General features: G+C 47.0%; 9 protein-coding genes and 1 non-coding gene across 10 annotated transcripts; 8 read left to right on the forward strand and 2 right to left on the reverse strand.

Annotated features, from left to right (window-relative positions):
- Window positions 1–231: 231 nt before the first annotated feature.
- AGABI2DRAFT_179691 (hypothetical protein) lies at window positions 232–6,369 on the reverse strand (the record flags this gene model as incomplete). Its single annotated transcript, XM_006463221.1, has 6 exons — window positions 232–1,092; window positions 1,154–1,296; window positions 1,353–5,519; window positions 5,576–5,743; window positions 5,813–5,960; window positions 6,022–6,369. The coding sequence occupies 6 exons, from the start codon at window positions 6,367–6,369 to the stop codon at window positions 316–318; spliced, it is 5,751 nt and encodes a 1,916-aa protein (XP_006463284.1). The 3' UTR covers window positions 232–315.
- Window positions 6,370–7,596: 1,227 nt separating this feature from the next.
- AGABI2DRAFT_194159 (hypothetical protein) lies at window positions 7,597–8,057 on the forward strand. The gene has a single exon (XM_006463222.1). The coding sequence runs from the start codon at window positions 7,686–7,688 to the stop codon at window positions 8,052–8,054; it is 369 nt and encodes a 122-aa protein (XP_006463285.1). The 5' UTR covers window positions 7,597–7,685; the 3' UTR covers window positions 8,055–8,057.
- Window positions 8,058–8,076: 19 nt separating this feature from the next.
- Window positions 8,077–8,379, forward strand: AGABI2DRAFT_120106 (hypothetical protein; the record flags this gene model as incomplete). Its single annotated transcript, XM_006463223.1, has 1 exon — window positions 8,077–8,379. One exon carries the CDS (start codon window positions 8,077–8,079, stop codon window positions 8,377–8,379), a length of 303 nt encoding a protein of 100 aa, XP_006463286.1.
- Window positions 8,380–9,280: 901 nt separating this feature from the next.
- Window positions 9,281–10,742, forward strand: AGABI2DRAFT_194160 (hypothetical protein). Its single transcript, XM_006463224.1, has 5 exons — window positions 9,281–9,417; window positions 9,470–9,826; window positions 9,885–10,143; window positions 10,211–10,445; window positions 10,500–10,742. The coding sequence occupies exons 1-5, from the start codon at window positions 9,285–9,287 to the stop codon at window positions 10,602–10,604; spliced, it is 1,089 nt and encodes a 362-aa protein (XP_006463287.1). The 5' UTR covers window positions 9,281–9,284; the 3' UTR covers window positions 10,605–10,742.
- A 571-nt stretch (window positions 10,743–11,313) lies between these two features.
- Window positions 11,314–13,964, forward strand: AGABI2DRAFT_207981 (hypothetical protein; the record flags this gene model as incomplete). The annotated part of the gene is made up of 8 exons (XM_006463225.1): window positions 11,314–11,577; window positions 11,629–12,124; window positions 12,188–12,471; window positions 12,533–12,914; window positions 12,975–13,051; window positions 13,101–13,245; window positions 13,305–13,441; window positions 13,500–13,964. The coding sequence occupies 8 exons, from the start codon at window positions 11,314–11,316 to the stop codon at window positions 13,962–13,964; spliced, it is 2,250 nt and encodes a 749-aa protein (XP_006463288.1).
- A 668-nt stretch (window positions 13,965–14,632) lies between these two features.
- AGABI2DRAFT_207985 (hypothetical protein) lies at window positions 14,633–16,500 on the forward strand. The gene is made up of 7 exons (XM_006463226.1): window positions 14,633–14,748; window positions 14,819–15,004; window positions 15,089–15,304; window positions 15,361–15,483; window positions 15,545–15,730; window positions 15,790–16,305; window positions 16,359–16,500. Exons 1-7 carry the CDS (start codon window positions 14,689–14,691, stop codon window positions 16,458–16,460), a joined length of 1,389 nt encoding a protein of 462 aa, XP_006463289.1. The 5' UTR covers window positions 14,633–14,688; the 3' UTR covers window positions 16,461–16,500.
- Window positions 16,501–16,660: 160 nt separating this feature from the next.
- On the reverse strand, window positions 16,661–16,745 carry AGABI2DRAFT_t85. Its single transcript has one exon. It is a non-coding gene; the product is annotated as a tRNA-Thr (tRNA).
- A 352-nt stretch (window positions 16,746–17,097) lies between these two features.
- On the forward strand, window positions 17,098–17,368 carry AGABI2DRAFT_120110 (hypothetical protein; the record flags this gene model as incomplete). The annotated part of the gene is made up of 2 exons (XM_006463227.1): window positions 17,098–17,239; window positions 17,292–17,368. 2 exons carry the CDS (start codon window positions 17,098–17,100, stop codon window positions 17,366–17,368), a joined length of 219 nt encoding a protein of 72 aa, XP_006463290.1.
- A 1,088-nt stretch (window positions 17,369–18,456) lies between these two features.
- Window positions 18,457–20,292, forward strand: AGABI2DRAFT_194161 (hypothetical protein). Its single transcript, XM_006463228.1, has 9 exons — window positions 18,457–18,722; window positions 18,781–18,824; window positions 18,889–18,906; window positions 18,968–19,164; window positions 19,218–19,362; window positions 19,428–19,635; window positions 19,814–19,985; window positions 20,044–20,179; window positions 20,245–20,292. The coding sequence occupies exons 1-7, from the start codon at window positions 18,544–18,546 to the stop codon at window positions 19,977–19,979; spliced, it is 957 nt and encodes a 318-aa protein (XP_006463291.1). The 5' UTR covers window positions 18,457–18,543; the 3' UTR covers window positions 19,980–19,985; window positions 20,044–20,179; window positions 20,245–20,292.
- A 985-nt stretch (window positions 20,293–21,277) lies between these two features.
- Window positions 21,278–24,936, forward strand: AGABI2DRAFT_73753 (hypothetical protein; the record flags this gene model as incomplete). The annotated part of the gene is made up of 8 exons (XM_006463229.1): window positions 21,278–21,541; window positions 21,897–21,999; window positions 22,199–22,287; window positions 22,688–22,999; window positions 23,127–23,175; window positions 23,680–23,791; window positions 24,338–24,657; window positions 24,722–24,936. 8 exons carry the CDS (start codon window positions 21,278–21,280, stop codon window positions 24,934–24,936), a joined length of 1,464 nt encoding a protein of 487 aa, XP_006463292.1.
- Window positions 24,937–25,054: the final 118 nt, after the last annotated feature.

The following is a 25,054-nucleotide window of genomic DNA, read 5'->3' on the forward strand; positions in this document are numbered from 1 at the left end:
GATTTGAGAAGGGAGCGTATGGTAAGTACTTTCTAGAAAGGAGAGTATATATGAATCCCGCAGGTGATTACTAAGGACCATAGTTTGAGTTACGATCGATTGAAAAGGATAAAAAGAAAAGCATGGGGTAAAAGCAACGCCGTGGGTGCAGGTGCAGGTAGGTGGGGGTGGTGGGGATTGAGAAAGCAAAGAAAAGGCATGCTGGAAACGAGCCGGTAGGGTCAAAGAAAATAACCTCCAAAAATAACGCAAAAAAAGCGAAAAAAGAAAAATTAATAAGAAAAGGTCAAAGTCCTTTATCCAATTGAGACCCTTTCACTGATCGACAGGTGGTAGGACGGGCGTATTCTTAGGTCCTCTCTTCGATCCGAACCTCAGCTTACTCAACAATCCTCCACTTCCACTTCCCGCTGCGCTACTATGACCATCCGCACTCCCCGTCCTCGATCTGAAAGACCAAGCAGGCGAAGCAGGTCGTCCGATATCCATTGGATTCGAATCCGCCTGTTGATGCTGACTTTCCAAGCTGTGTCGCGTAAGCGTCGTCAATAATGGTGCTGTGTGCGCATGTCCTTGCTGGTGTTGAGGATGTGAATGTTTCTTTGGATGCGAATGCCCAACAGTATGCCTTCCATCACAGCACGCTCTCACGTTCTCCAGCCCTTCATAACCACCCTCCGACAATTCATCATCATCATGCAGCTCAAAATTCAAATCCAAGTGACCGTCTCCAACAATATCGTCATCTCTAGCCTCGTCTATGAAAGATCTTGACGGACTATAAGGACTTTCCGGCCCATTCCACCTGAGATATTCCGCTGCTGGTGTACCCGATCTCTTGCTCACGGATCCTTTGACGGACAATTGCGAACGTGAACGTTTACCCTTCGGTGTAGAACTCCAAGTATCACCCGGCGTACCCCCTCTCCTCGAACTTCGACTTCGCACACTTTGAGGGCTGGATAGTAGTCGTCTACGGGGCGATACGGGATCATCATCCGTTTGGTAGTCCGCAGGACTTTGCTGTGTAGGTGGAGAATCGTCCATGTTATTGACGCTTGCGCTGGGGCGAGAAAGCAAGTATTTGAGTGCCTGTACGTAGTTTCCAAATCAGATCATCTTCCCAGAGAATATCTGAAAAGTTATAACATACGTTGAGCCAGATATCATGCCTTTCCTTCGTCGGCGCAGTAATTTTCATCTCCCGTTGAGGTGTCGATACCACTACGCTGTATTGGTACAAGCCCGGTGGCATGGGGTTCGGATCCAGAACAGATCTTACACCCTCAATATACGCTACAATAGCCAATCAATCGATCGATCAAATAAAATGGTGTTCAAAAGCCACATACCGCTCTTCGCACTCGACTCGTTCACGTTCGAGCTTCCAGGATCTGAAGAACTCCAATACAAAGTCTTGGTATACGGATGAACCCAGAAGAATCTCTTATGTCTCCTCTCCCCATGACCTTTCCCAATCGCCTTCCTAGTATACTTCCACAAGAACTCTCCAATCATCGTTTGAGTGATCGCATGAATGATGATAGGATCCGTTCCCGACGCCTGTTGTTGTTGCTGTTGATGGCCATTAACAGCTCCTCCCGTCATTCCAGCCGCACGAGGAGTTCTATTGGGAGTCACAGGAAGACTACCAGCACCTTGACCACCATCCGATGCCGCCGGTCTACTCATCATGCTAGCTCCGCGTTGCAACCCATGTCCATCCGACGACGATATCGATGATCTCGGCGATCTCTCTCCACCAGAATAAGCCAAAGAAGCATTTGAAACTTGTCTCCTTTCAACCGGTTGGTTTCCAACAGTTCCATATTGCCCAGCAGATCTGAAGCTACTTGTACTAGGCAATTGCCTCATACTTCCTCCCCCTACTCCAAGGTAATTCTTGTTAGTACCACCATTATTAGCGCCAGGAACATTTAACGTACTACCGAATGTCGTGGGTGTTGTAGCACGTTGTATTAATTCTGGCGGAGGAGGGGACAAAGGTCTCGGTGGTGGACGATTACGATCAGGAATAAATGATGGCGGAGGCATACTACCAGGTGGTGGTGGCGCTTTCGGAGGCGGTGGAAGTACCATCATAGGCGGTTTCGATTTGTCTATAGCATTCAACAGTACAGCTTGCGGTCGATTGCCAGCAGACCCAGTTGAAGTATCGCCAGCATTCAGAGATGATATACCACTCTCCATAGATGTGCGGCGATCAGAAGCTGATAGTCTGCTGGCGCGCGAAAGCAGTATTGGTGCTGTGTCAGATTTGGAGGTAGGCGAAGTCGTCGTGTTCGACGGAATGAATTGGAATTGATGTTGACTTCCGGTACGAAGTAATGGAGTTGGCGATGAACCATTTACCAATGATCCGGATTTCGATACCGACCTCGAAAGTGCCGAGGGAGGAGGAGCGGTAGTCGGAGGAGGTGGAATAAACACTGGTCCAGAAATCGGCGAGACTTGTACAGAAGTCGAAGACAACTGCTTTCTCGATAAATCCATAATCGTCGATTGTTCAAACTCCATAGTATCATCCGTCTGGATTTCCATCTCTCTGACTTCACATTTCGGCGCCGGAATTTCTCGAATGACTTCGACAGGCACTTTTCTGACAACGTCTCGAATAACCTCAACTGGAACTTCCTTGATGACTTCGACTTCTCGAATCACTTCAACAGGTTTTTCGACGATCTTGACCACCTCTTTCACCACTTCGAAGGGCACCTTAACTTCAACAGGTACTTCCACTCTAACTTCCCTAATAACTTCGACCGGTACTTCTTTGATCACCTCCACGCGTTTCTCCACCTCTCTAATCACCTCCTTCACAACCTCCACAGGAACTTCCACTCTCACCTCCCTAACAACTTCCACTTCCTTCGGTACAGGCACTTCCACCAACACCTCTTTCACAACCTCCTTCACAATCTCAACATCCTTTTCAACAGGAACAGGAACCTCAACTCGGACTTCCTTAATAACCTCCACAGGAACTTCTTTCAACACTTCCCTCACAACCTCGACCTCCTTAATCACTTCGAACGGCACCTCTTTAATAACCTCCACCGGTACTTCTTTAACGACCTCTTTGACCACCTCAACCTCCTTGATCACTTCAACTTCCCTAATGACCTCCACAGGAACTTCAACCTTCACCTCCTTGATGACTTCAACTTCTCTTATGACCTCCACAGGAACTTCCACCCTGACCTCTTTCACGACTTCAACTTCTTTAATCACTTCCACCGGCACTTCCTTCACAACAACCTCAGGCTCAACACTCGCATCCACACCAACATCTTCATAACTAACAAACGGCCCCTGACTCGTCGTATAGTACGAAGCCACCGATTCAGATCTCGTAACCAAACTCTGCTTACTCTCATTCCCAAATTGTTGTCCTTGTTCTTGTCGACGACGTTCCAACCCCGTAGAAGGACGAGACGAAGCTCTAATACTCTCATCCGACTCGGATCCCGAATCAGACGGATATTCATGATCGGAAACAGTCATAATCGAATGGAAACTTTCTCTTGATTCTGTGAATGCAGATGTCGAAAGTGCTGACGCACGACCTGAAAGTGAAGGAGTGTTCATATCGGTACGAGCATCATAATAGTCGGCTTCAGTTTCCGTATCGTCTGCACCGGTTTCGGTTTCTTCTCCTTCCGAATAAGCGTCATCGTCGTTGGTATGAGATTCACGTAGGAAAGATCGAGTGATAGTGTGATCATCTCCATTAGAAATGGTCTTGGACGAAGAAGACCTCAATGACCCAAAGTCCTTTTGAGTTATCGTCGTCCTCCTCAATCCTTCCGGCCATGCTTTTCCTTTTATCGTTGCGAATGGCGAGAACTGAGAATCTGTCTCAACAGAAATATCGACCAAAGTCTTGGCAACATCTGGAACAGGATCAGTTTGACATCCAAACTCCCTCATCTCCACCTCCTCTACCTCTTCGTCCTCATCCTCATCCTCATCTCCTTCACCAACGACTTCCTTCCTCCAAGCTCTCAGTTCCTCTTCTTCCTCTCTAATACTCTCCTCAACGTCCAAGAAAGAGCTCCTAGTCGGACTAGTAACACCACCAGTCAGTCCCTTCATCGGCGAAGAAGTATTCGCTCCGTCCTCTGCAGTTGCCTCACTTTCACCACCCGGTGACAATCCCAATTCCGCAGCAAGAGCAGAAGGGTTATCATTGATAACCGAAGGAGGTCTAGCTTCTTTGAAAGGAACACCACCGCGATTCCGCCTTCCCGCAGTAACACCTTTTCTACGTGTAGAGCCACGTCTCGAAAGTAGAGAATGTCGAAGAGGGCTCGAGTACGATGATGATGACGATGAACGTTTAAGCACATTTGCGAAAGCAGGGTCCATCCCATCAACACTTGCAACCGAAGTTCTGTTCGATTGCATTCCATCTTGTTGGAGTGTGTGACTCGAAGTGGAAGAATTGAAGAAATTCTCTTCCTCCTCCTCTTCCGTTCGTGGCGGCGATGCTTGGTGAAGATTGATGGGGATAGAAGGGACAGAGGTAGGGGGAGATGTAGAGAATTCTTCCCCTTCGTCGTTATAGGAGGACGCTGAAGGGCTATTGGCTGCCAAACCCAATCTCTGCATAAGAGTAATTCCACCTCTTCCCCTTCCGCGCCTCGTGGCCATACCAGATCCTCCTCTGCCGACCTTGAACGCTGTTCCACCACGTCTTGGTTTACCGCCTCTCGCACTAGAAACGATGCTCGGTTCCGCAACGTCTTCGACCTGCGTTTCATCTTCTTCCACTTCTTCTTCCTCTTCTCCTTCCGATCCTAGCTGAGACGCAGAATGAGACCCAGCAGCAGCATTTTCAAGGCGTATCCGGATTTGCTTCTCCCGATTTAGTGAGCCTTTAAGGGTATTGATTTGTCTCTGCGCATGCGCCAACCTCTGTTGCAAAGCCTCGATTTCGGTATTGGGAGTTTGAAAAGGTCGACGTATGGGGGAATCTTCGGGGGTATCTGGGTCATAGAACTCGTTACCGAAACCATCGGGGTATAAGGAGTTGTCGAATCTCCTCCGATTAGTCGAGGCTCCTCCGGTAAAGATGTCTGTTCCGGTATCATCTGTACGTTCCGTACCAGGAGTGATGAAATCCTTTATATTATCTCCTGTACCTGGCGTGAGCGGTGAACCGTACTTGGGTAAACGACGATTGACGCGTGAAATTTGGAGTTTGAGGGTATCAACGGTTTGTTGGAGATCTTGTTTATCTCTGGCGAGACCTGCTGCATGTTTACGGGCCTGAGCAACGTCACTCTCGTGTTTCGATTTTAGGTCATTGAAGGCAGCCTGATGTTTTTCCGATTCGGTTTTATGAAGTTCCGCTTGGTCTCGGGTTTGAGTGAGGGATTTGCTGAGTTTCTTATGCTCGGTCTCTAGACGAACAGCGGAGCTTTGAGAGTCTGCAAGTTGAGATCGGAGTTCTTGAAGGGTAACTTCGAGATTCCAGTTCTCTTCGCGGTATTTGTCTATTGTTATGAATGTGAGAAAAGAATCATTAATGAAAACAGAATGATCGCGTTACCGGAACTTCGTTCTTGCTCTTTGAGCGCAGTTTTGAGGGCTTCGACGGTTCTCTCGAGATCATCTCGCTCTTCTTTCATATCCTGAATAGCCTTGTCACGTTCGGTGAGAAGACTCTGAAGCCGACGAATTTCGGCGAGAAGGTTGTTGCCAATGTCCATCGCAAATTCTTTGATGATAAATGGGCGTCAGTTACGGGGTGAACGTAACGGGAAGGGTAAAGGGCGTGGATACAGACCGGGATCAATGAAGGAGCGGTTTGCCGCATTCTTTGCGCGCCGGGATTGGCCTGCTGCGGAGCCCGAAGGCCGTTTGTGCTCTGGAGCCTCGCTAGGGAGTTCTGCAAAAGCAGTAGTGGGGGATGGTTGATTGCTATTCGCATAGCGCTAAAAATAATCCCAGAAGTATGAGCAAGACAGAGAATACTGAACGGGTAAATGGGCGGACCTTTGAGCTGGAACCAAAGGCAGACGACAGCTGGGAGTTCTCTGTGTCCCAGCTGAGGATGGCCTCGTTGAGTTCTTGGTATTTGGAGCGAGCCGCGTGGTCTATCTCCTCATCGTCTGGTTTATCGATGACGGACTCCTGGATCTGCCTAATGCGCTCTTCGAGCTCCATCTGCTGGGCCAGGACACGTTGACCGAGATTGCCAGCCTGCTGGAGCTGCTTTTCCTTCTTGTCTAGGAGACCTTGGAGATAAAAATTGAGGTCCGCGGCTGTCGTGGCATGGAAAGGATCGTCGGGGTGCTCGCTGGTGAGCATGTTGTCTGTGCTACGGACGTCGTGGGTCGCCATTACTGGACGGCCCTAGTCCCTTCGCGGGGGGTATATAGGTGGAGAGGAGTGCCAAAGCCCGGAATCCAACCACACTCGAAATGTTCCCACGCCCAGGGCCATCTTCGGGTCAGCCTCATCCTTGTCAAATAAGGCTCGAAAGATTTACTTGCCACAATCATCAACCGCTTTAAACGAGCGTCGCGGCCTCATTAATTCCATCACTGCATCTTGGACTGAGGATCCACCAGATTTCTCGACTGTATACGAATAGAGGAAATGACGAGGAACATATGATCCATCGATTCCTGGAATAAGCGTCGCGTACACTCGGATCATCGTTCCTTCATCCACCGGCGCAAAAGCCTATCATCATGCGGACACCACCACAGCCTTGAACTGGACGCCGGGGACGGTCTTTTCTTTATCCCCGCCAACGTTACTCGATGCCGTCGTGTTTTCCCACTGTCTCCGGTTTCTACCTTTTTTTCATCGTTCACGCTCGAGTTCTCTGCCGGCCGATGCTCACGGTGCTACAGTCGCCGTTCATTACCCTGATCTAGCTCTTTAGGCTAGTGCACACTTCTCATCCTCTCTAGACTGCATGTGGCCACTTGCATTTCTCGCCCTATCAGCGGCAGTGAATCCAACTGATCCTCCCAATCCGATGAAGACTTTCCGTTGGCGAAGCGCCGAGCGACCAGCTGGCTGGCGCGTCGTGGTCACACGCACCGACTAGTGTTGTTCAATCAAACCCGTCACAAATGGCCAGCGTCAACCGCCACGCTCAACAACCTCCCACCAGTATTCAGTTGCCATTCCCTAGGCCGCAACATACTTCATATTCACTCATGGCGACTTTACGAAATCTTTTGATCCTGACCAACTAGAAGTGGGTTACCTGTGTTTCCATCATGGATATGGGAATGAAGATACTGAATCATTCCTAGTAACTTCAGATCAGTATTCACCACCGCAACAATACCAGATGCAAGGCATCTTCCATCAAGCCCACGATCTTTCTTTGACCGGCAATTTTATCCACCAACTCCTAAATGTCCCCACCTCTGCTTATATTGACCACATCTTTCCCAGTCAAATATATCAGCATCACCTGAAATCAATGTAAGTAGTCCTACTTCATACTTTTTTGCTTCCGCTAATTTTCACCCTCTGCCAGTGATTTGGCAGAGTTTCTATATATAAAAAAGACGATACCTGGCGCAACATATGATTCTTCTGCTCGCGATCCACCCCCGCGAAGTCATTTCGGAACACGTTTGGCCATTATACAACGGTGCCTAGATTCCCTTCGTAATTGCGATGGTGTGAAAAAGATGCTCTCGGTAGTCGATGCAGCCGGAGTTGGAAAGTCAGCTATCATGCAGGATGTTACCGGTTCTCCCATTTCAGTGCTTTTGCACTCTTCGGTTCTCTTTTCTGTAGATGGGACCAAAGCCATCATAACACTTTCGTATCGGCTCGCGGTCAAATCCAAATCCTATTGTCAATTCATCACGCGTGAGATCGAACGTGATCCGTCCCTCGTTGAATCGTCGATATCAATACAGTTCAACGAGTTCATCACTGAACTCTTCATCCACTACCTCGATTTAAATTCTGCCGGTCGCGCCTTGATCATATTTGATGGTCTTGATGAATGCAACGGCCCGCACACAGCAAGATTTCCTCCGCCTCATCTCTGACTTCTGCATTGCGTACCCTTGTATGGCTCATTCCAGTCGCCCGACCAACGCATCACGTCCTTCCTTTCCAAAAACTAAAGTCACGTCTGCGTTTGAAAAGGAAAAAATCATGGTTGATTCCGACGAGGCTCTTGAAGACGTTGAACGGGTCCTTCGTTACGAATTAACAGAGGTCAATGCAGCATCAGAGTCATTTAATCCACAGTCGAAGTGGCCCGAGGAACAGGATTTTGGAAAGTCGTCAATGCTTCCGGTGGGCTGTTTGCCTATGTGGATGCGGTCATCAAGTATATCGGCGACACCCCATGCACATGGCTCAACTTGATGCATTGTATGCCCGGACATGCCCGTGTCGATTTATTCTCTAAAGGCATGGACATCGAATTTGGCTAGCTAAGGAACTAGCCCTCGAAACGGATACATCCCTTCGAGTGATTTTGAGTAACATTGGGATCATGCATTTCTTCATGCTGTGATGCGAAAACTTCAGATAAAGTTCGCCACTCGTCTAATAGATCGGTTTTACGTTTTTGCTGGCGAATATCATTGCTCCTTCAGCAAACTTGCTAGGTCGGGAAATGATTTCATCTTGATACAAAATGAAGCTATTATGGGCCGACGGGATGAAAGTCGCCAATATGAACGACTAGCAGTGACTCAGTATCTCCCCCCGTCCAAGGATATTGGTATCCTTGACACTGAAGAGAAGTTAGATGATGGCAGAAAGGGGAGATCTTGAGTGACGTTGAACAGACAGGTCGTCAAGGGGAGTATTAGAAGAAGCTTGATGCGGATAGCGAAGTAGATATTTCAAGATGTAAAATGTAGAGGGCGTCGATTACAGTTGTTATCAGTTGCAAAAGGACGCGGAGTATTCGATCCTCCGTGTTCTTTTGCGTAACAATTGAGCTAAGGGACAACAGCAATGCAGAGACGAAAATGCTGATAGTATCTCTGCAAAGTAAAGCGATGAGAAGCCATGATCATGCCAATAGATGTCGAAGCGAAGCTTGCGCTGTGGCAAATGTTCTACCCTACCAGGGGGCCAATCATTACTCCATATTTCATACGAAGACAGCATGGTAACACATCTTGCGGTGGGCGACGATCTATAGTTTAAAAAATCCCGGTTGGACCGCGATATCCAGCCGATCGGCCTCGCTCCAGTAGCGAGGAGACAGAGATAAATACTCGAATAGAAGTTGTTCTGCATAGTTGCCCCCTCCCAACATGCCCGTACCTGAACTTAGCGTCGCTAAAATTTCTGATGGAGTCGAAATGGCGTACCTCGATTCCGGGTCAGTGCCAGACTCGAATGATTTCGTGACCATAGTCTGGGTTCATGGGTTTCTCTTCAACGCTTGTAAGAATTTCTCATCCTCTTCTATGCATTCATTGACCAAATTTGTGTCCAGATAGTATTGAACGTCTCTTACCATTCACCCATCAGTATAATATTCGTCTCATTATAGTGATGAGGAGAGATTATCCCGGGTCCAGCCGCTATACCGATGAAGAGATGGTACTCGCCACTGAGAACCCAGAATTGTTCTTCAACCGGGCTGGTGCACTTTATCTGCAGTTCTTGCACCATATCTTGAAAAACACACCCGTTTGCAAACCCGCAATGGACCGCTCAAGGGGAGGCATCTGTCTTGCGGGGTGGTCACTTGGTAATAGCTTTGCAATGTGTGCGCTTTGCGAGAATGAGTTGGTAGATGAAAAGGTGTACGACGATCTCGAACCTTATCTCACCACGTATATCTTCATAGGAAAGTCGGTCTTTCTTTTTTGGTACGCGTTAGACAACTGACCGACTTGCATTTCTAGAACCACCTACCGTCGCTCTTGGTGTCCGGAGGTCAGGAGAGGAAAATATGTATGATCCTTTAAGAGCAAAGGATGGGATGGAAAACTTCCGCCTGTGGATCACCAGTTATTTCAACCACCCCTCGCCGTGGGATGGAACGCTTACAAAGTTGGACCAACACGGAAATTCTGGTCGGATACCTTCCATCTCTACCTGGACTGACGCAGAAATTGAACGATGGTTATCAAATTCGGGTCTAAGGTCAGACAGTCTGGTAATGTGCGCCACCTTATATATTCGGTCCTTGGCTGCTCCTGACATACAAATCTTTGTTTTCTGATCTAAGGCTGAACGACGTTTCTCAATCGTGGTTGACAAAAATGTCCAATGAAATATTTCTGGGCAAACCGAAGGTGCTCCCCGATCTTCGTATCGAGTATCTCTGTGGTTCTGCAACATGCTGGTATTGCGTTCTGCCATGGGATATCTTTTCCACCAAACGAGTCGAGCTCAGTCGTAAAGGAGAAGATACCGATCTGCGCCAAGTGAAATTCACTCTCATTCCAGGGGGTAATCATTTTGTGAGATTTTGCGACCTATTGAGTTTTAGGAAAGTATTTGACACACCACGCTAGATGCATACTGATGCCTCAGAAGATTTTATGAAGATAATAAAGACTAGTCTGGAGGAACAACCCGACGCTTATACGACTTTACAGACGATGCCTCCTTTGTGCTAGGATATCCTTTCAAGTTTCTGAATTGGCCTGGAAGGATCGTGGCGGAGTGGGATCCATTGTCGAAGTGGGAGCTCCAGGAAGTTACAAAGATAGATGTGTAAAAGCATGACAGCCCATGAATTCACAAGATTCCGTGACAAAGACTAGGACTGGGATGCTCTTGCCTTTGGATTGTCTGAAAAGGTGGTGATTTCAAAAAGTCGTAGCTGTGAGGTCATACGGGAGCCAGAAAGAAGATTTTGCATTATAGCATGCTCGTGGAGCATTTACTAGTACGTCGCTAGTACCTGTAAGTGACCATAACAGAAGGAGAGATTGCGTTTCGCCAAGAGACTTGAGTCAACCGAGATGACAGGTGTTTACTAGTTGGAGAAAGAGCGGGGACAGGGAAGTGAGAGACAGTTGCAGCATTGCAAGGTGCAAATACGAATGCGAGTGCGAGTGCGAGCATTAGAAATGTGGGAATCGAGAACCGTAGAATGAGAATGCTGAGGCGCTCAATATTTCCGTGGACAACGAAAGGCCATCCAAGCTGCCTGGAGACCCTGCGACTGGTACGCATACCTACGCGCCGACAATTTTTGGCACCAGTCGAGCGTCCAAGGTTTACAAAACGGCGACACTCTTGAAAACATACTTACCATCAATGAATTTGTTTCCCACGCTAAGTAACTTAAGGCAGCTACATTCCTAATTTGGACAGCTCACCATGGACAACGACTTCGACGCTGGGATCAACTCTTCAACGGCCTGGACAGAGGCACTCGATGGCTTGTACGATGAGGAACAACAACATATCAAACAGGCGCGTGCATTGTATGCATTTGAGGGCAAGCCAGAATTTAGGGAATTAACCGTCGAGGCCGGGGATGATCTCGAAGTCATTCGGGAAACGCTCCCAGATGGTTGGAGCCTGGTCAGAGCACTAAATGAAGAAAGTCGTGTTGGCTTGTTGCCACGTACCTATTATACGGTAGGCCATTTGTTGCATATGTACCTCGAATTCTTGACTTAACGGCATCAGTTTACTTCAGATTTTGTTTCTTGTCCGGAGACCGATAACATCACTCCCCGTCCATCTCCAAAACACAGTCACTCTTCCCTTCCAATAATCGAACCACAGAACACCGGTGATTGGTTTAGACAAAACCTCCTGGGCGGGAAATCTCTAAACAGATTCTCGTCTTTTGTCACGAGTGGTGCCGAAGATTGGATCCTCAATGGCACAAACTCCGAGTCTACCGCTACACCAACCCACTCCCGCAGCAATACCAACGTGGATGAAAGCGATGATTTTACCCCTTCGAGCAATTCGTCCTCTAAACATCCGTCTGAAGCGGATAAACATTACATCGATACAGGTCCTGTATGGAAATCTAAAATACCACCCTTTAAAATCCTTGTTCACTCTCCTTCCAAACGATCTTCTGTCCTTTCAGGCGCGTATACTGTCTACAACATAACCTCATTATTCAACCCTTTAGACCCTTACGACCCTCCTCCTTCTTCCCATCACAATCGTCTGCATTCGGATTTTATTCCTCGTTCCCTAACTCGTCTAGACCCGCACACCAGTCACGCAGAAGGAGAAGAAGATGGTCTTGATATGCAACCGGAATCTGTACAGAGAATAACTGTACAGCGTCGATTTTCCCAGTTCGTCATTTTGCATACGACACTATGTCGCCGATTACCCGGAATCGCGCTCCCTCCCCTGCCGGAAAAACAATACTCTGGTCGTTTCAATGATGATTTCGTTGAAGCTCGTCGAGGCGATCTCGAACGATATATAAACAAGATCGTTCGTCATCCAATTGCTCGATACGCGGATATTGTTACATTCTTTTTGAGCTGTGACAATGACTTTGTGCGCATAGGTGTCTTTGATTTCTACACTCATACTTTCTGACTTATACATGTTTATACAGGAATGGCGGAAGCTTTTACCTCAATATACAAACATCTCTAAATCACGCTTCCCATTTTACTCCGAAATCTACCATCCGGCATTTAACATTGATTTCGAAGATGCTTCCATTGCTTCATCAACCTTCTCTACGCATATCAGCGCTGTATCTCGCAGTGTCCAGGGTTTGCGTAGTATGTTTACTAAAGTGAGAGAAACAAGATTGGATATAGCTAGAACGGAGAGAGGGTTCGGGTATGCTTTATTGGGAATGATTACTCGTCCTCGGGAGGATAGGGGGTTACAAAGGGACGAGGAAGAGGATGAAAGCGAGCGGAATGATTATTCAGGACGAGGCGTGGTGAATAAAGATGGAGCCTGGTGTTGGCGTGAAAATTGTAAAGGTACATACATGCCTCTTTCCTCATCCATTAAAGAAGGAAAAATCTCACTACATAACTCAGAATGCGTCAATTTAACCAAGGGGTTTAAGAAGTTTTCCGAAGCATTACATTTTATCGCTGATCTTTACGACGACCATGTAAGTCTCTCTGGTTACAAATATATTTTTAGCTTATAGTTATGACCAGGCCCGACGAACACAATTCGCAACGCACGAATCGCTTAAATCTATGGCCCATCCAGATCTAATGTACCAGGATGTCATTTCGATGCATGATGCAACATTATTAAGGTATAAAGATGCATTGACCGATACAAGTGATGATAAGGTTCGTCCCTGATAGTCATCATTGAAGTATCCAGTTGTTTAAACCGTACCAAGGCGAAAGCAGAACAACTCGCATCTCGTTGCGAAACTGTTCTTAATACCACCATGGCCGAAATGGATGAATATCATACTCAGAAGGTAGAAGATTTCGAGAGAATGGCGAAAGAACATTTAGATGGTGAAATTAGATTATATGAACAGGTAAACCCAACTACATACGACATGTTTATAAATCGAACTCAAACATAATTCTCTATAGATCCTCGCACGGTTACATTGCGCTCGAAGAAATTTCGATGATTTACACAAGCAAACAGATACCACGGAATCGAATAATCCTATCGCACCATCACCGATAACTCCGTCAATGTACACTTTGAACCTCTTTACTCGCCCTTCTTCGCCCCCATCCTCTCCAAAGCACTTTCTACCAACCACATCGAAATCAATATGCACATCCCATACATTTATTCCTTCATCATCCCCTCCTTTTTCACCGTTATCTTCACCAACACCATTGGGCATAGGTGAAATTTTGATTCCACCACTTCCTCAGCCCACCCCACACATTTTTGATTCTTCTTCAATGTCGAATTCGACTCCAACGGGAGTCATGGCGAAATCTATGAGGGATGTCAGTAGTGTTGTTAAAGATGGTGTTGATGTTGTTGTTGGCGTTGTTGAAGGTGCAGTTCATGGTGCTACTGGTGGTGTCGGGAGGTAGTGTATAAAGAACGATGCACTAGTTATTTTATCACACCAACGTAGAACACGGGAAGAATATCCATATAACATTGTACTATCAGACACCGTCTTCCTGGACGCGAGGTTATCAAACCTCGAGCTTCACGCTTTTTTTGTGTCCAAACAATCAGGGAAGCGGAGGCTACCCCACCCACTCGCAGATGGCTAACAACAGTGGAAATGAAGTGTCTTGTCGATACTATGTAATTCAGCGATGTCCTCCTCTGACGAGGTATAAGGATCTTCGACAGTAACACTTACTCCACCGACTCTGTTTCGACGGACATTATTGGAGCAGCCCACGGTTTCTGAAATCGCAGCTAACATTATCATAAGTACTCCACTTTGTCAATGGTCTGATTTGATGGCTCTCCGCACCTCGCGGACTACGTCCTGGGCGTTCTATGTGAAGGATTACTACTTATATATCGATTCTCGATTTAACTTAGAAGGAAGTGTCAAAGGAACGTTTAAAGACAACTCGACCGACTATCAAATGAAGACGGAGTCACTATCAGGGCTCGGAGGTATTCTGTAATTAAAAGTGACTCGGAGGTCTTTCGCTGCTTGACAAACGGGAGAACGCGGTCCGCGGCCCGGGTGTCCGAATGCGGCTGCTGGACTGATCTTCCTCCTTCTTCCCTTCATCCCATACCGTTTTATATCTAGTTGTCGAAATTCCTAGATCCTGATTCGTCGCGGTAATGGCCAATAACAAGCTTAACACTGACGGTATACTTCTTCTAGAGCAGCCTTTCGTCCGTGTACGTGTTCATTTACACTCCGTCAGCTCCACCCTGCTCAGACCGTGCATTTCTATTCGTCTTGATATAGGTCCCTTACGAAAACTACCGCAGGATCTTCCGTACATCCCAGCGAAACGTGGAGAAGGACTTTGGCCCGCTCCAGAATGCGTCCAATGATCTTGTTAATCGAGCTCGAGCTGGGACGTTGAATGACGAGGAAGCACTCAAGTCCATCGACAGCATGATAGGCCGGGTGGAGTCCTTGAAACGCAAGGTGCGCCTATTCACTTTGCCATGCCTTGCTTATTCACTCATTACCTCGCGCGCGTCCATTCATAACTGCGACTCGAAACGCCAGCTCTCAGATTTGAATGAGAATGCGGGCAAACCTACATTAGACGTCATGCGTGAACGACTCAATCACTTGGCTACGATTGAATCTATTCAAAGTACGGCCGAACCAGAGTTTTCCAGATGGGCTGATACCCGTTTGGATCGGTGGCTTGTTGATTGGACGCTCAGAAACGGAAAAGAGCGTACGGCGAAACGGATAGCACGAGACAAAGACATTGAAGTATGAACTGCGCTTTACTGTCGTTTGCATGCTGACTGAGACCCCACTTTTGACAGACGCTGGTAGATATTGACTTATTCTCAGACATCAAACGCATTGAAGACGCACTTGCCCGACACAGTTGCACCGAAGCTTTGGCATGGTGCAGCGAAAATAAGTCAGCATTGCGGAAAATCAAGGTCAGTAAAACTCCCCGAGGCCTTGGCTTGTCGTATGCGTGACTGAAATTTTGGGGCATAGAGCACTCTTGAATTTGAGCTGCGGCTACAGGAATTCATAGAATTAGCACGCCAGAGAAGGAGCGAGGAAGCTATTGCCTACGCGAAGAAACACCTAGTCCCGTGGCAGGGAACGCATTTCGAAGAAATTAAACATGCTTCAGCACTCTTCGCTTTCTTGCCTACAACAACGTGTGGCCCTTACAAAGTTTGTACTGTCTCTTCTCCACGCCAGAACAGTGTTGCCAACGCTCGGGTCTTTCCTAGCGCCTATACGACTCTAACCGGTGGTCGAACCTTGTTCGGTCCTTCCGTCTTGCTATCTATGACCTCAATACCATACCGAATGAACCTTTACTCCACCTCGCGCTATATGCAGGTCTAGCGTCGCTCAAATTACCAGCATGTTACGATATCCAAACCAAAAATGTCGATTGCCCCGTGTGTGATGGCGAGTCGGCCGCCTTAAGGGCTGCAAATGGTAAAGAATCAGACGTCGTCATGACCAGCGCTTCAACAGAGTTTAACCATGATGTTGCCCAATCCAACTCCGCGACATCGACGACGATGGCGATCTCATCACCGATGTCAGGCTCGACATCAGTCGTCACGCCTGCATCCTTCTCGTCAGAATCACAGCCACTTGGACTGGGCAAACTCGCGGAAGAGGTGCCTTTCAGCCATCATTTCAATTCTACCATTGTATGCAGAATTACTGGAAAGGTCATGGATGGAGACAACATGCCAATGGCGTTTCCAAATGGGAACGTGTATTCGCTTGAGGTATGTTTCGTCCCGTGTTTGACGGAGACCTATTAAATGATGTATTGGAATAGGCTATGCAAGACATGGCGGCGAAGAACAACAATTTTGTCACCTGTCCTCGGACGGGAACAACATGTACATTCTCGGAACTGCGGAAAGTATTCATCTCATGACCTGACATGACATCAGTCCAAACTTCAATGTGTATTCTCGATTTTTTTGTTTTTTGTGTTGTTCGTTTTTCCTTCTTTTTTCACAAAACTTGCACGGTTTATTATTGTATTTAGTGTAATTATTCCAGATAGTAAGCCCCAGGGCCCGCGGTGAGGTCTAGAATGGTGTTCATGAAGAAAAAAACTTGAAAAATTGTGGTTGCCCACTAGCCGATTCGAACGACTGATCTTACCATTACGTATGATTAATACGAGTGGCACGCTTTACCCCTAAGCCAAGCGGGCACGACCCTTAATTGGCCCCAGATGTTGATCATTATTAAGGAAATCAATCACATATCATATCTCTCCAAGTGTCCGTATACGGGATCGCGACTTGTTTGGTGGCGCTGATGCACGCGTAGATGAGGTAAATAGACGCGCCCGATAAGTATGTATTGTGTTGAACGTAGCACTCAGAGCTTTTGTGGCTACTCTCATATATCCCCTGGTAAGGCTTGTAAGCCATGGCATGACTCATACATGTTCAACCAATCGGCCGGTTGTTTAAAAATAATTGGTCCCTCGATTACCGGCTGAAGGAACTGGCGATTGATAAATTACGTTCAAGTTGAACGCGCTGTCGGCCTCATTGCATATGTCCCCGAGTGCCGTTGTGCCTATCAGGCTGTCGAATTTATTGATTAATCGTAGCGGTAGCGGAGAAGTATTGGGAGAAGAGGAGAGGAATATCAGTACTCAGGCCAAGTATAGTAGAAGAAAGGCAAAATCGCAGAAAGGTAAGCATTGTATGAGTGTGATTCAACCTGTCTTCGGCTAATTTTTACGCAGTTTCCGAGCGCCCCGAGTTCCAGAGCCCAACCAGAGGCTTGGCTAGCGTAAGAAAGAACGTTGGGTCCACCTTCTAGAGCAGTCTTTCTCGTCACCCCGGAAGGAACTTTGGGCAATGGGTTCGGGGAGAGAATCAGCATTGAGAATATTCGGTCTGGGAGTAACCCGTGAATATCTGAATGACCGCAGGCACCGCCTAGAAAAACAACAGGTGTCTGAAAGATGGTAGATCGGTCACGTCCAACAAGCCGATCATTAGTATATCTTTCCGCCGTCACCAGCCTCATCAAACTCATGTCAGAGTCCATTTTGAAGCGTCGTGCGAAGTGGTGAGTCGCCCGTAGTATTATTTCCACTCAGGTATTTTCGAAATAGAGGATCAGCTTATACATTGTCGATGGTAGTCGCCATTCTACACTTTAAGTTGTTTCTCTACCGTATGAATACTCTTGTGTTCTAGATAGAAAAGGATCGAACTTTAATACCCCAGTTTTCAGGATTTTCGGCCTTCGGACGGTCTGGTTCTAGAATGTGGTCTCGCCTCGTTCTGCTTTATTTCGTGCTTCTTCTCGTTGTCCCCTCTCCTATACTATCATATATTTCTCCCCTCTCAGTCTTGAAGCTTGAAGCGTCGAGGTCGGTTCATCGATCTCAGTTTTATTGATATATCAAAGTCGCGTTCTTCTGGGTATAAATTTGTTCACGTTGCGTTCGGAAACGAGGCATTTAGGATTGGGGTTCCCCGGGATTAGTTGAGTCCCTGTGGTGTGATGAACCGTTGAACGTGTTCTATGATCATATCTAGGCACATTGCATATATATTCGAAGTCGAAGATTTCATCCATGTTTAAATCTAGAAAAGGTTATTTGCCCTTGATTAAACATTAAACCACAAGGAAGAGAACTAATGTATTGTGCGGCATTGGGTCATCGCAATTGAAAAGTAATGTAATATTCGTCAGATAGAAGCTTCAAATAGCGCACCCAGCGCATAAGGCCATGAGGTGACATGACTGTGTCTCAGCAAACAGCGTGGGGAAGAGGCGACAGTGCATTGAGGGGATGGAGTGCGGGTGCGACAACCAACAGAGTACACTTTGCGCAGAATCAGGTGATTTCGAGTAGAACGGGTTTGATGGCATCAGTATATACTCTGATCCAACTCACAAGCTTCTACCACTCCCCGCAGGACAACGGAACGCCTTTTCGATAGCAATATACCCTCTTCCAAATACCAAATTCCGACAAGTACATGTCTGACGCAGACTCATATTCAATTCGATACCGAAATAGCCCTGATGGCTCCAAATCTGCTTCAGCGTTGGTGAACTCGGACGAGCGCGTACGATCTTCCCTACCCTGTCTTATTACCTGGAACGAGCTGGAAGAATGGCAGAAGGATAACGAGTACATTGTTGGTGGATATCGACGGTATGTTCCACCGCAATGGGCCGAAACGCGTTCACCAGTCACGCTGATTTGAATCAAGGGTACGACACAATTGGATGGCCTGCATAGAATCTGTATATGCGTGTATGAGCCTTTTTCGTGCCACCAGCCCCACTTGTACTGAATGCAGTCCCGCTTGCCTCTGTAGATTTGCATAACGAGACAAGTAAAGAGTTTCATGCTTGGTTTAGTTCCCACACGTTTAATGCCTTTTTCGACTTTCGCAGTTAATATCCACAGTCACCTTTGGGCTGCAATACTAGTCGCGTATCTTTGTACTACTTTCTACGGGAACCACATCAAGCCCTTCGCGCCGGTTTCGACCTGGGTTGACTCCGCAGTGTTTCTCACATTCCTAATCTCTGCCATCGCATGCCTTTCTTTAAGCGCCTCGTTCCATGCCTTTGGGTGCCATTCGGAAAAGGTATGAAAGTTTGCATTCATCCGCTTTTTCTGAACTTCTCACATATAATTAAGGTTGCCTCCCGTTGCCATGCTTACGATTATTCTGGGATAATTATCCTCATCGTAGGATCGTTTGTTCCCGCTATATACTATGGCTTTTTCTGTGACAATTTTCACAAATATTTGTATTTGACCATCATCTTTTTGGGAGGCCTCGGTAAGTCTTGACTGCATTGGGAATTGAAAATTCAGCGTCATGTTTGGCGTTTATCACCGCCCTAGGTGCCGCATACATTGTGCTCAGTCCAGAATATTCCAAACCTACTCATCGAGGAGCTCGTACGGCTGTATTCATTGCTCTTGGAGTCTCTGCGGTGGTGCCTGTCTCGCACCTCATCGCCTCGCTTGGCCTTCATGAACTGGTGATCAATATGGGCTTAGGATGGCTCTTGGTCATGGGTGCACTGTATATCATAGGCGCATTACTATAGTAAGTCACTTCTCTTCCATATTTGATTGCGATCCCGTTTCCGACAAGAATGTTACTTGCGTTTCCGTGTCGTGTGTCGTGTGTCGGGGTCGAAATCGTACCGTTTCATGAACATTCATTAACGTCAATTGTTTCTCTCTCCCGTTTTTGTTACCCTCCGTCGCTCGCCATCAACAAGTGCAAATCGAATCCCCGAGCGATTTGCACCGGGAAGATTTGACTACTTCTTCGCGTCACACCAGATTTTCCACGTCTGTGTTGTTTTGGCAATACTCGCTCATTACCGATGTGTCATTATTGTCTCCGCCTATCGTTTTTCGGCATCTGGAGCTTGTGGGACGTGATTGCGGGTGCGCAGTTACCTTGATGGAATACAAACGGCAGCGACGAGTCTAATCACTTTGGCAGGAATCTATATGGAAGAGCAACGGCGAATGTCCGCTTCAATCCGTCCCTTGGAACCGTTATTTTTGAGCTACGTCTAAAATGATAAATGCCACCCGCGCTGGTCGTGACGTGCCAATAATGGTTGGCAGCTATCCAGGTTCCATTCTCCTTCTGTCTGTTTGCATATTCGGTGATCTGACTGGTTCATTCCCGTTTAAATAGAGTTGTAAACAGGAATAGTTTAGGAATGCTTATGCGTGCTATTGCTTTACTTTTTATGGTTAGCGCGAGGAAGGCACCAGGAGATCGACGATGACACCCGTTCAGGGTCATGCCCGAGCATCAAGCATCAACCTTCGTGTTTATTCTAGACAGGGATTGACACCACGGGTACCCTATAAGAAAAGCGGTGGTCGCGTTAGCAGAGTTTGCAACGTGGGATCGATGAGGTCAGTGGAAATCTCCGGGGGCCGTGTGTGATGAGCCTTATGGTGCGGTTGAACTTAGGCATGAGGAAATCACAAGTATGTCACTAATCGAAGTTTGAGTACCACTTGACTAAATGCCGAGCTGAGAATCTGGAGAGTGTCAGTAAGGGATAGCGGAGGTGTTTGACACGGAAGGTGGTCGCGGAAGCGTTGAGCATAGGTTAGTGGACGTGACATTGCAGAGGGCCAGAGCAAACTAGAACGACGGGGGTAGGTGAGTGGAAAGGAGGACAGACGGTTTCTATGCCACGTGTGGAACGTACAAGGCTTGGGAATTCATTGTGGCTTCATCTCGGCACCGATAGGGAGTTACAAACACAGCAACTGGTTGGTACGTCTGTCTGACTCTTGCTGTCATCACTGGTTCAAGTCTTGAGATCCTTCTGCATTTATACAGACCCTGCTGTGCTTCTAAAATGGATCCTACAATAACTCCGTCCCTAACGCGGAGTGCTGGGATATAAAATACTCGGAAGCCCCAGCTTGTCTTCATCGACCCGTTCCCCTGGCTGGACCTCGCTATATATCATCTTCTTCGCCTTCCGGCCATTCTTTTTGCTCACCTCCTCGCCTTGACTACCTCACCCTTCCCGCATCCGACTTGCGCTCTCTTACACGTATTTACTTTCTTCGTGCTTCGTCTCCCCCGGCTCCACCGCAACACTCCTAGATTCTACCCCCATTCTTCCTCGGAATACGAAGTCTACCATCTATCTAACACCATATCCTAACCGTTACGTCCGCAACATTCTAATTATCATTGATCCATGCCGTACTCCATTGGACTTCAATCAGCTGCAAATGCCTTTGTGTCCGCGGGTTTTGCCATTCAATTCACAGTCGCTGTGATAACGTTCTTCGCGATTATTCTTATTACCTCCTCTTTCCAGAAAGATGCACCAGATGCTCCTGACTATCTACCTGGAATGTCTCTATTTCACATCGTGCCTTTCTATCAGAGGAGGTTTGACTTCCTCAACTGGGGTATTCACGCTACCGGTCAGAGTATATTTCAGTTCAAGCTATTGAGGGTGAGTTTATTCGTTGCCTTCCCATGATGTTGACTCAACTCTTTGTTTCTTTCCTCAATGCTGTACCCTTTCCGGTTGACATTCTCTCGCAACCGACTCATTTTCCACCCTTCACTCTTGCTACTTGGGTTTCGTAACCTATCTTGTTCTGTTGTCTTGCCGATCGTCATGCCTAGAATACTGTGATGGTCATTTCTGGAGAGAGCGGTCGTCAAGCTTTTTTTTCTGCAAAAGGCTTAAATCTGACGGAGGGCTTCAATATTTTGTCCGGCGCTGTACGTACCCCTGTTCGGATGTCCTTTCTGAACAGGCCGTCACTAAACAACAATCACTGTCGCCATTTTTGACGTGACAGATTCCCAGTGTACGCGGTGTTACTACAGACCTCCAAAACAAACGTATCGCCACAATTCACAAACGCGTTGTCGCAGCTCAGCGCGAAGGACATTTAACTGCTTGTGAGTTGGACAATCGCTCTTCTTCTTCTCCTACCCTTTGCCTTTTCCCCTTTCCTTTCCCTCATGGTTGTTTCGTTTTGCCGAGGAGCAAGTTCCAACCCCCGAAAAAATCCCATTTCGGCCTATTTTGTTATGCATCATTTCGTCCGATCCATTCTTTTCGACAAGAATAAGTTATTGACATTGAGTTGATTCTCAGTGATGCCACAATTATTGGAAGATTCTCGGAAAGTAATGGAGAGATGGGGAGATTCTGGCAAATTTGATCCATTTGAAAAAATATACGAGGTTAGTGTATTTTCATTTGTGATATCATTGAGCAGTCGCTAACTAGGCCACTATTTATTCCCCGAAACATTTTACCCCTGATGCCAATTTCGCAACAACGCTGAACTCAATCTCATTGAACCAACGGGAACCGTTCGTCGGCCACGCTGTTTTAATTGATACTTATCAATTGTACATGATCATTGCCGAAAACCCTCTTGCGTCACTTTGGCTTGGTTTCGGAACCGATGGATTGCGGTGGATGGTTATGTCCCTCCTTTTTCCCCCCTCTGTTTACGGCTATGCTTGGCTTTCCTTTGGGTTACACCGAAACATGTGCTCTCCGCGCGACTTATCTTCGGCTTCCTTACGCACTGTCAATTATTCCCGCACGATCACTATCAACTCTCCTGCCCAACAGCTCACGTTTCAAACGACGATTCGTTCGCTATCGTGCAGTGAAATCGCGGATGATCTTGAACTTGTTTCGCGCATCAAGCAATTGTACGATCAATTAGACACTGGGACAACCCCCAGTACTATTTTATTACCATGGTTGCCATCCTGGGCTATGGCGAAGAAATTGTGGTCTACGAAAGAGATTTATGATATTATTGTGGATGCCGTGAAGAAGCGCCAAGACCTGTTAACGACAATCAGCGAAGGAGAGAGGCCGCAAGATACCATGCAATTATTATTGGATGCTGGAGATGACAGGATGGCTGTTGTTGGTGTAAGTCATCCCTCTGAATCCTATTTTCTTTGGTCGGCCGCGGCACGGCGTCGTGATCCGACACGCGCACGATTTTTGACGTCAATTGTTCTTGTTATCGATCGAAAATTGACTCATATTATGACAGTTCATCATGGGTTTGTTAATTGCTGGAGCACGGGCTACTGGAACCTCAGGTAAGTTCCCTCGTGCTGGGTTTTTTTTTACATCTTTCCCTCCCCTATGTCTTTATCGAGCTGTGGCCTCCCAATTTCGATTCACCGCATGCTATTCCATAACCCCATCAAACCACCTTCCCTGATTCTAGTGGTTTCGAAATGCTGGAAAGGCTATTCATAACCTTGGAATTACGCCTGTAGTCCGGGGGTTCGTGAGGCTAAACTCTTTTCATATGGGGGTCATCTTTACTTCGCATGCGGTGCAGGCTTGGTTTGGCATATGCTTTCGCTTCGGTCCGGAAATGAGTGTTTAGGAGTGGGCTTGTCGCTTCCGAGGATCTGTGGCGTTCAACAGCATGTGTTGATATGCTAGTTTTTTTTGGGCTTTGCTGGGATTATTCGCTTTCTTTTGGGTTTCTTACCTATCTCATGTTCTCTTCCGTTTCGCATTCTTCCATTGCTCCATTCCATTCTTTTACGTTATCAGTGTTACTGACGAGAAATTCTTTGACTATTTTGTAGGATCGTGGTTGGTAACATTTCTTGCGAGCCATCCCGAATGGGCGAGTAAGGCTCGGATCGAAGTCGAAGAGCTCGTTGCCTCACATACGGATTCCCGCGTTTCTGGAGGTGCGTTTGGCGCGGTTCGATTTTCGACCCGACCTCAGCTTATTATCCCAATTATAACAAACTCTGATCCTTCAACGTCAGTTCGATTACCTGCTGCTGCACCGCAAGTTTCGACTTCCCCTACTTCTTCTCCCCTATCATCTGCATTTCCTCCCCGATCAACTTCGTGTCCAAACCATCATAATGATATCAGAAGAAATTCTCGATCATCTACTCTTTCTCAAAAACGAAAACGTTGTGATTCTGATCCTGGTTCTGATTTGGATTCGAATTCGGAGGAATTGAGACAGAAGGAGAAGATTGATTCTATCGGGTTTGCGGATGTTGATAATTTGGAAAAGAGTTTGGAAGAGGGTAGAATTATGAGTGGACCTGCTAGCTTGCAAAATGTGGGTGAGGCGAGGAAACGAAAGGATACTTTTGTTGCCGGTGTGAAGGATCATATTCCTGTTCCCCTACCCCCGCGGCCGGCTTCGTGTTCTACAACTAGCCCCCCGCCGACGTCAACGACAAGTGAAACATCTTCAAAAGATGAACGATACGCTCACAGTATTTCACAAACTCTCAAATGCATTCCTCTCGAAGTTTGGGAACGCTCGACGCCCGTTTTGGATGCGTTGATTAAAGAAACTTTGAGGGTCGCTCAACCGCATACTGCCATGAGGAGGAACATTGGACCGGAATTTTACATCGATGGAAAGCGGATACCGAGTGGGGCATATGTGGTCTATCCATTCAGTGACGTTCACTTGGACGAGGATATTTACGAGGACGCCTGGAAGTTTGATCCTGGAAGATGGTTGAATGGCAATGAAACAGAGATGAAAGGAGAGAAGGGGGTACCTTTTGGTTATGTCGGATGGGGTGGAGGTAAGTGTCTTTCTTTTGCAATCTTAGATGAAGAAACTCAGCGTTCTGTCTTTGGTTAATCTAGGGAAACACATGTGTTTGGGAACACGACTTGCAAAAGTTGAGCTTAAGCTCATTGTTTCAATGTTTTTGCTCGGTTTCGATTTGAGTATCGTTGATAAGCACGGAAAATCCAAGGACGAATTACCGAAACCGAATTGGAATGACATTTTACTGTGCAGGCCACCAAAAGGATCGTTCTATCTGGGCTTTGAAAGGAAAGAAGGTATTTTACTTTGAAGCGTCTTTTCCATCCTTCGTGAGTCGGCGTTGGACATTTGGACTTTTTTTCAAGCCGCCTTGGGACTTTTCTCTCACCTTTCATGTGCCCCGGATGGCTCGCCATTCATGCTTTGTC

Source organism: Agaricus bisporus, assembly GCF_000300575.1.
Source record: "Agaricus bisporus var. bisporus H97 unplaced genomic scaffold AGABI2scaffold_8, whole genome shotgun sequence".
NCBI classification, from domain to species: domain Eukaryota; kingdom Fungi; phylum Basidiomycota; class Agaricomycetes; order Agaricales; family Agaricaceae; genus Agaricus; species Agaricus bisporus.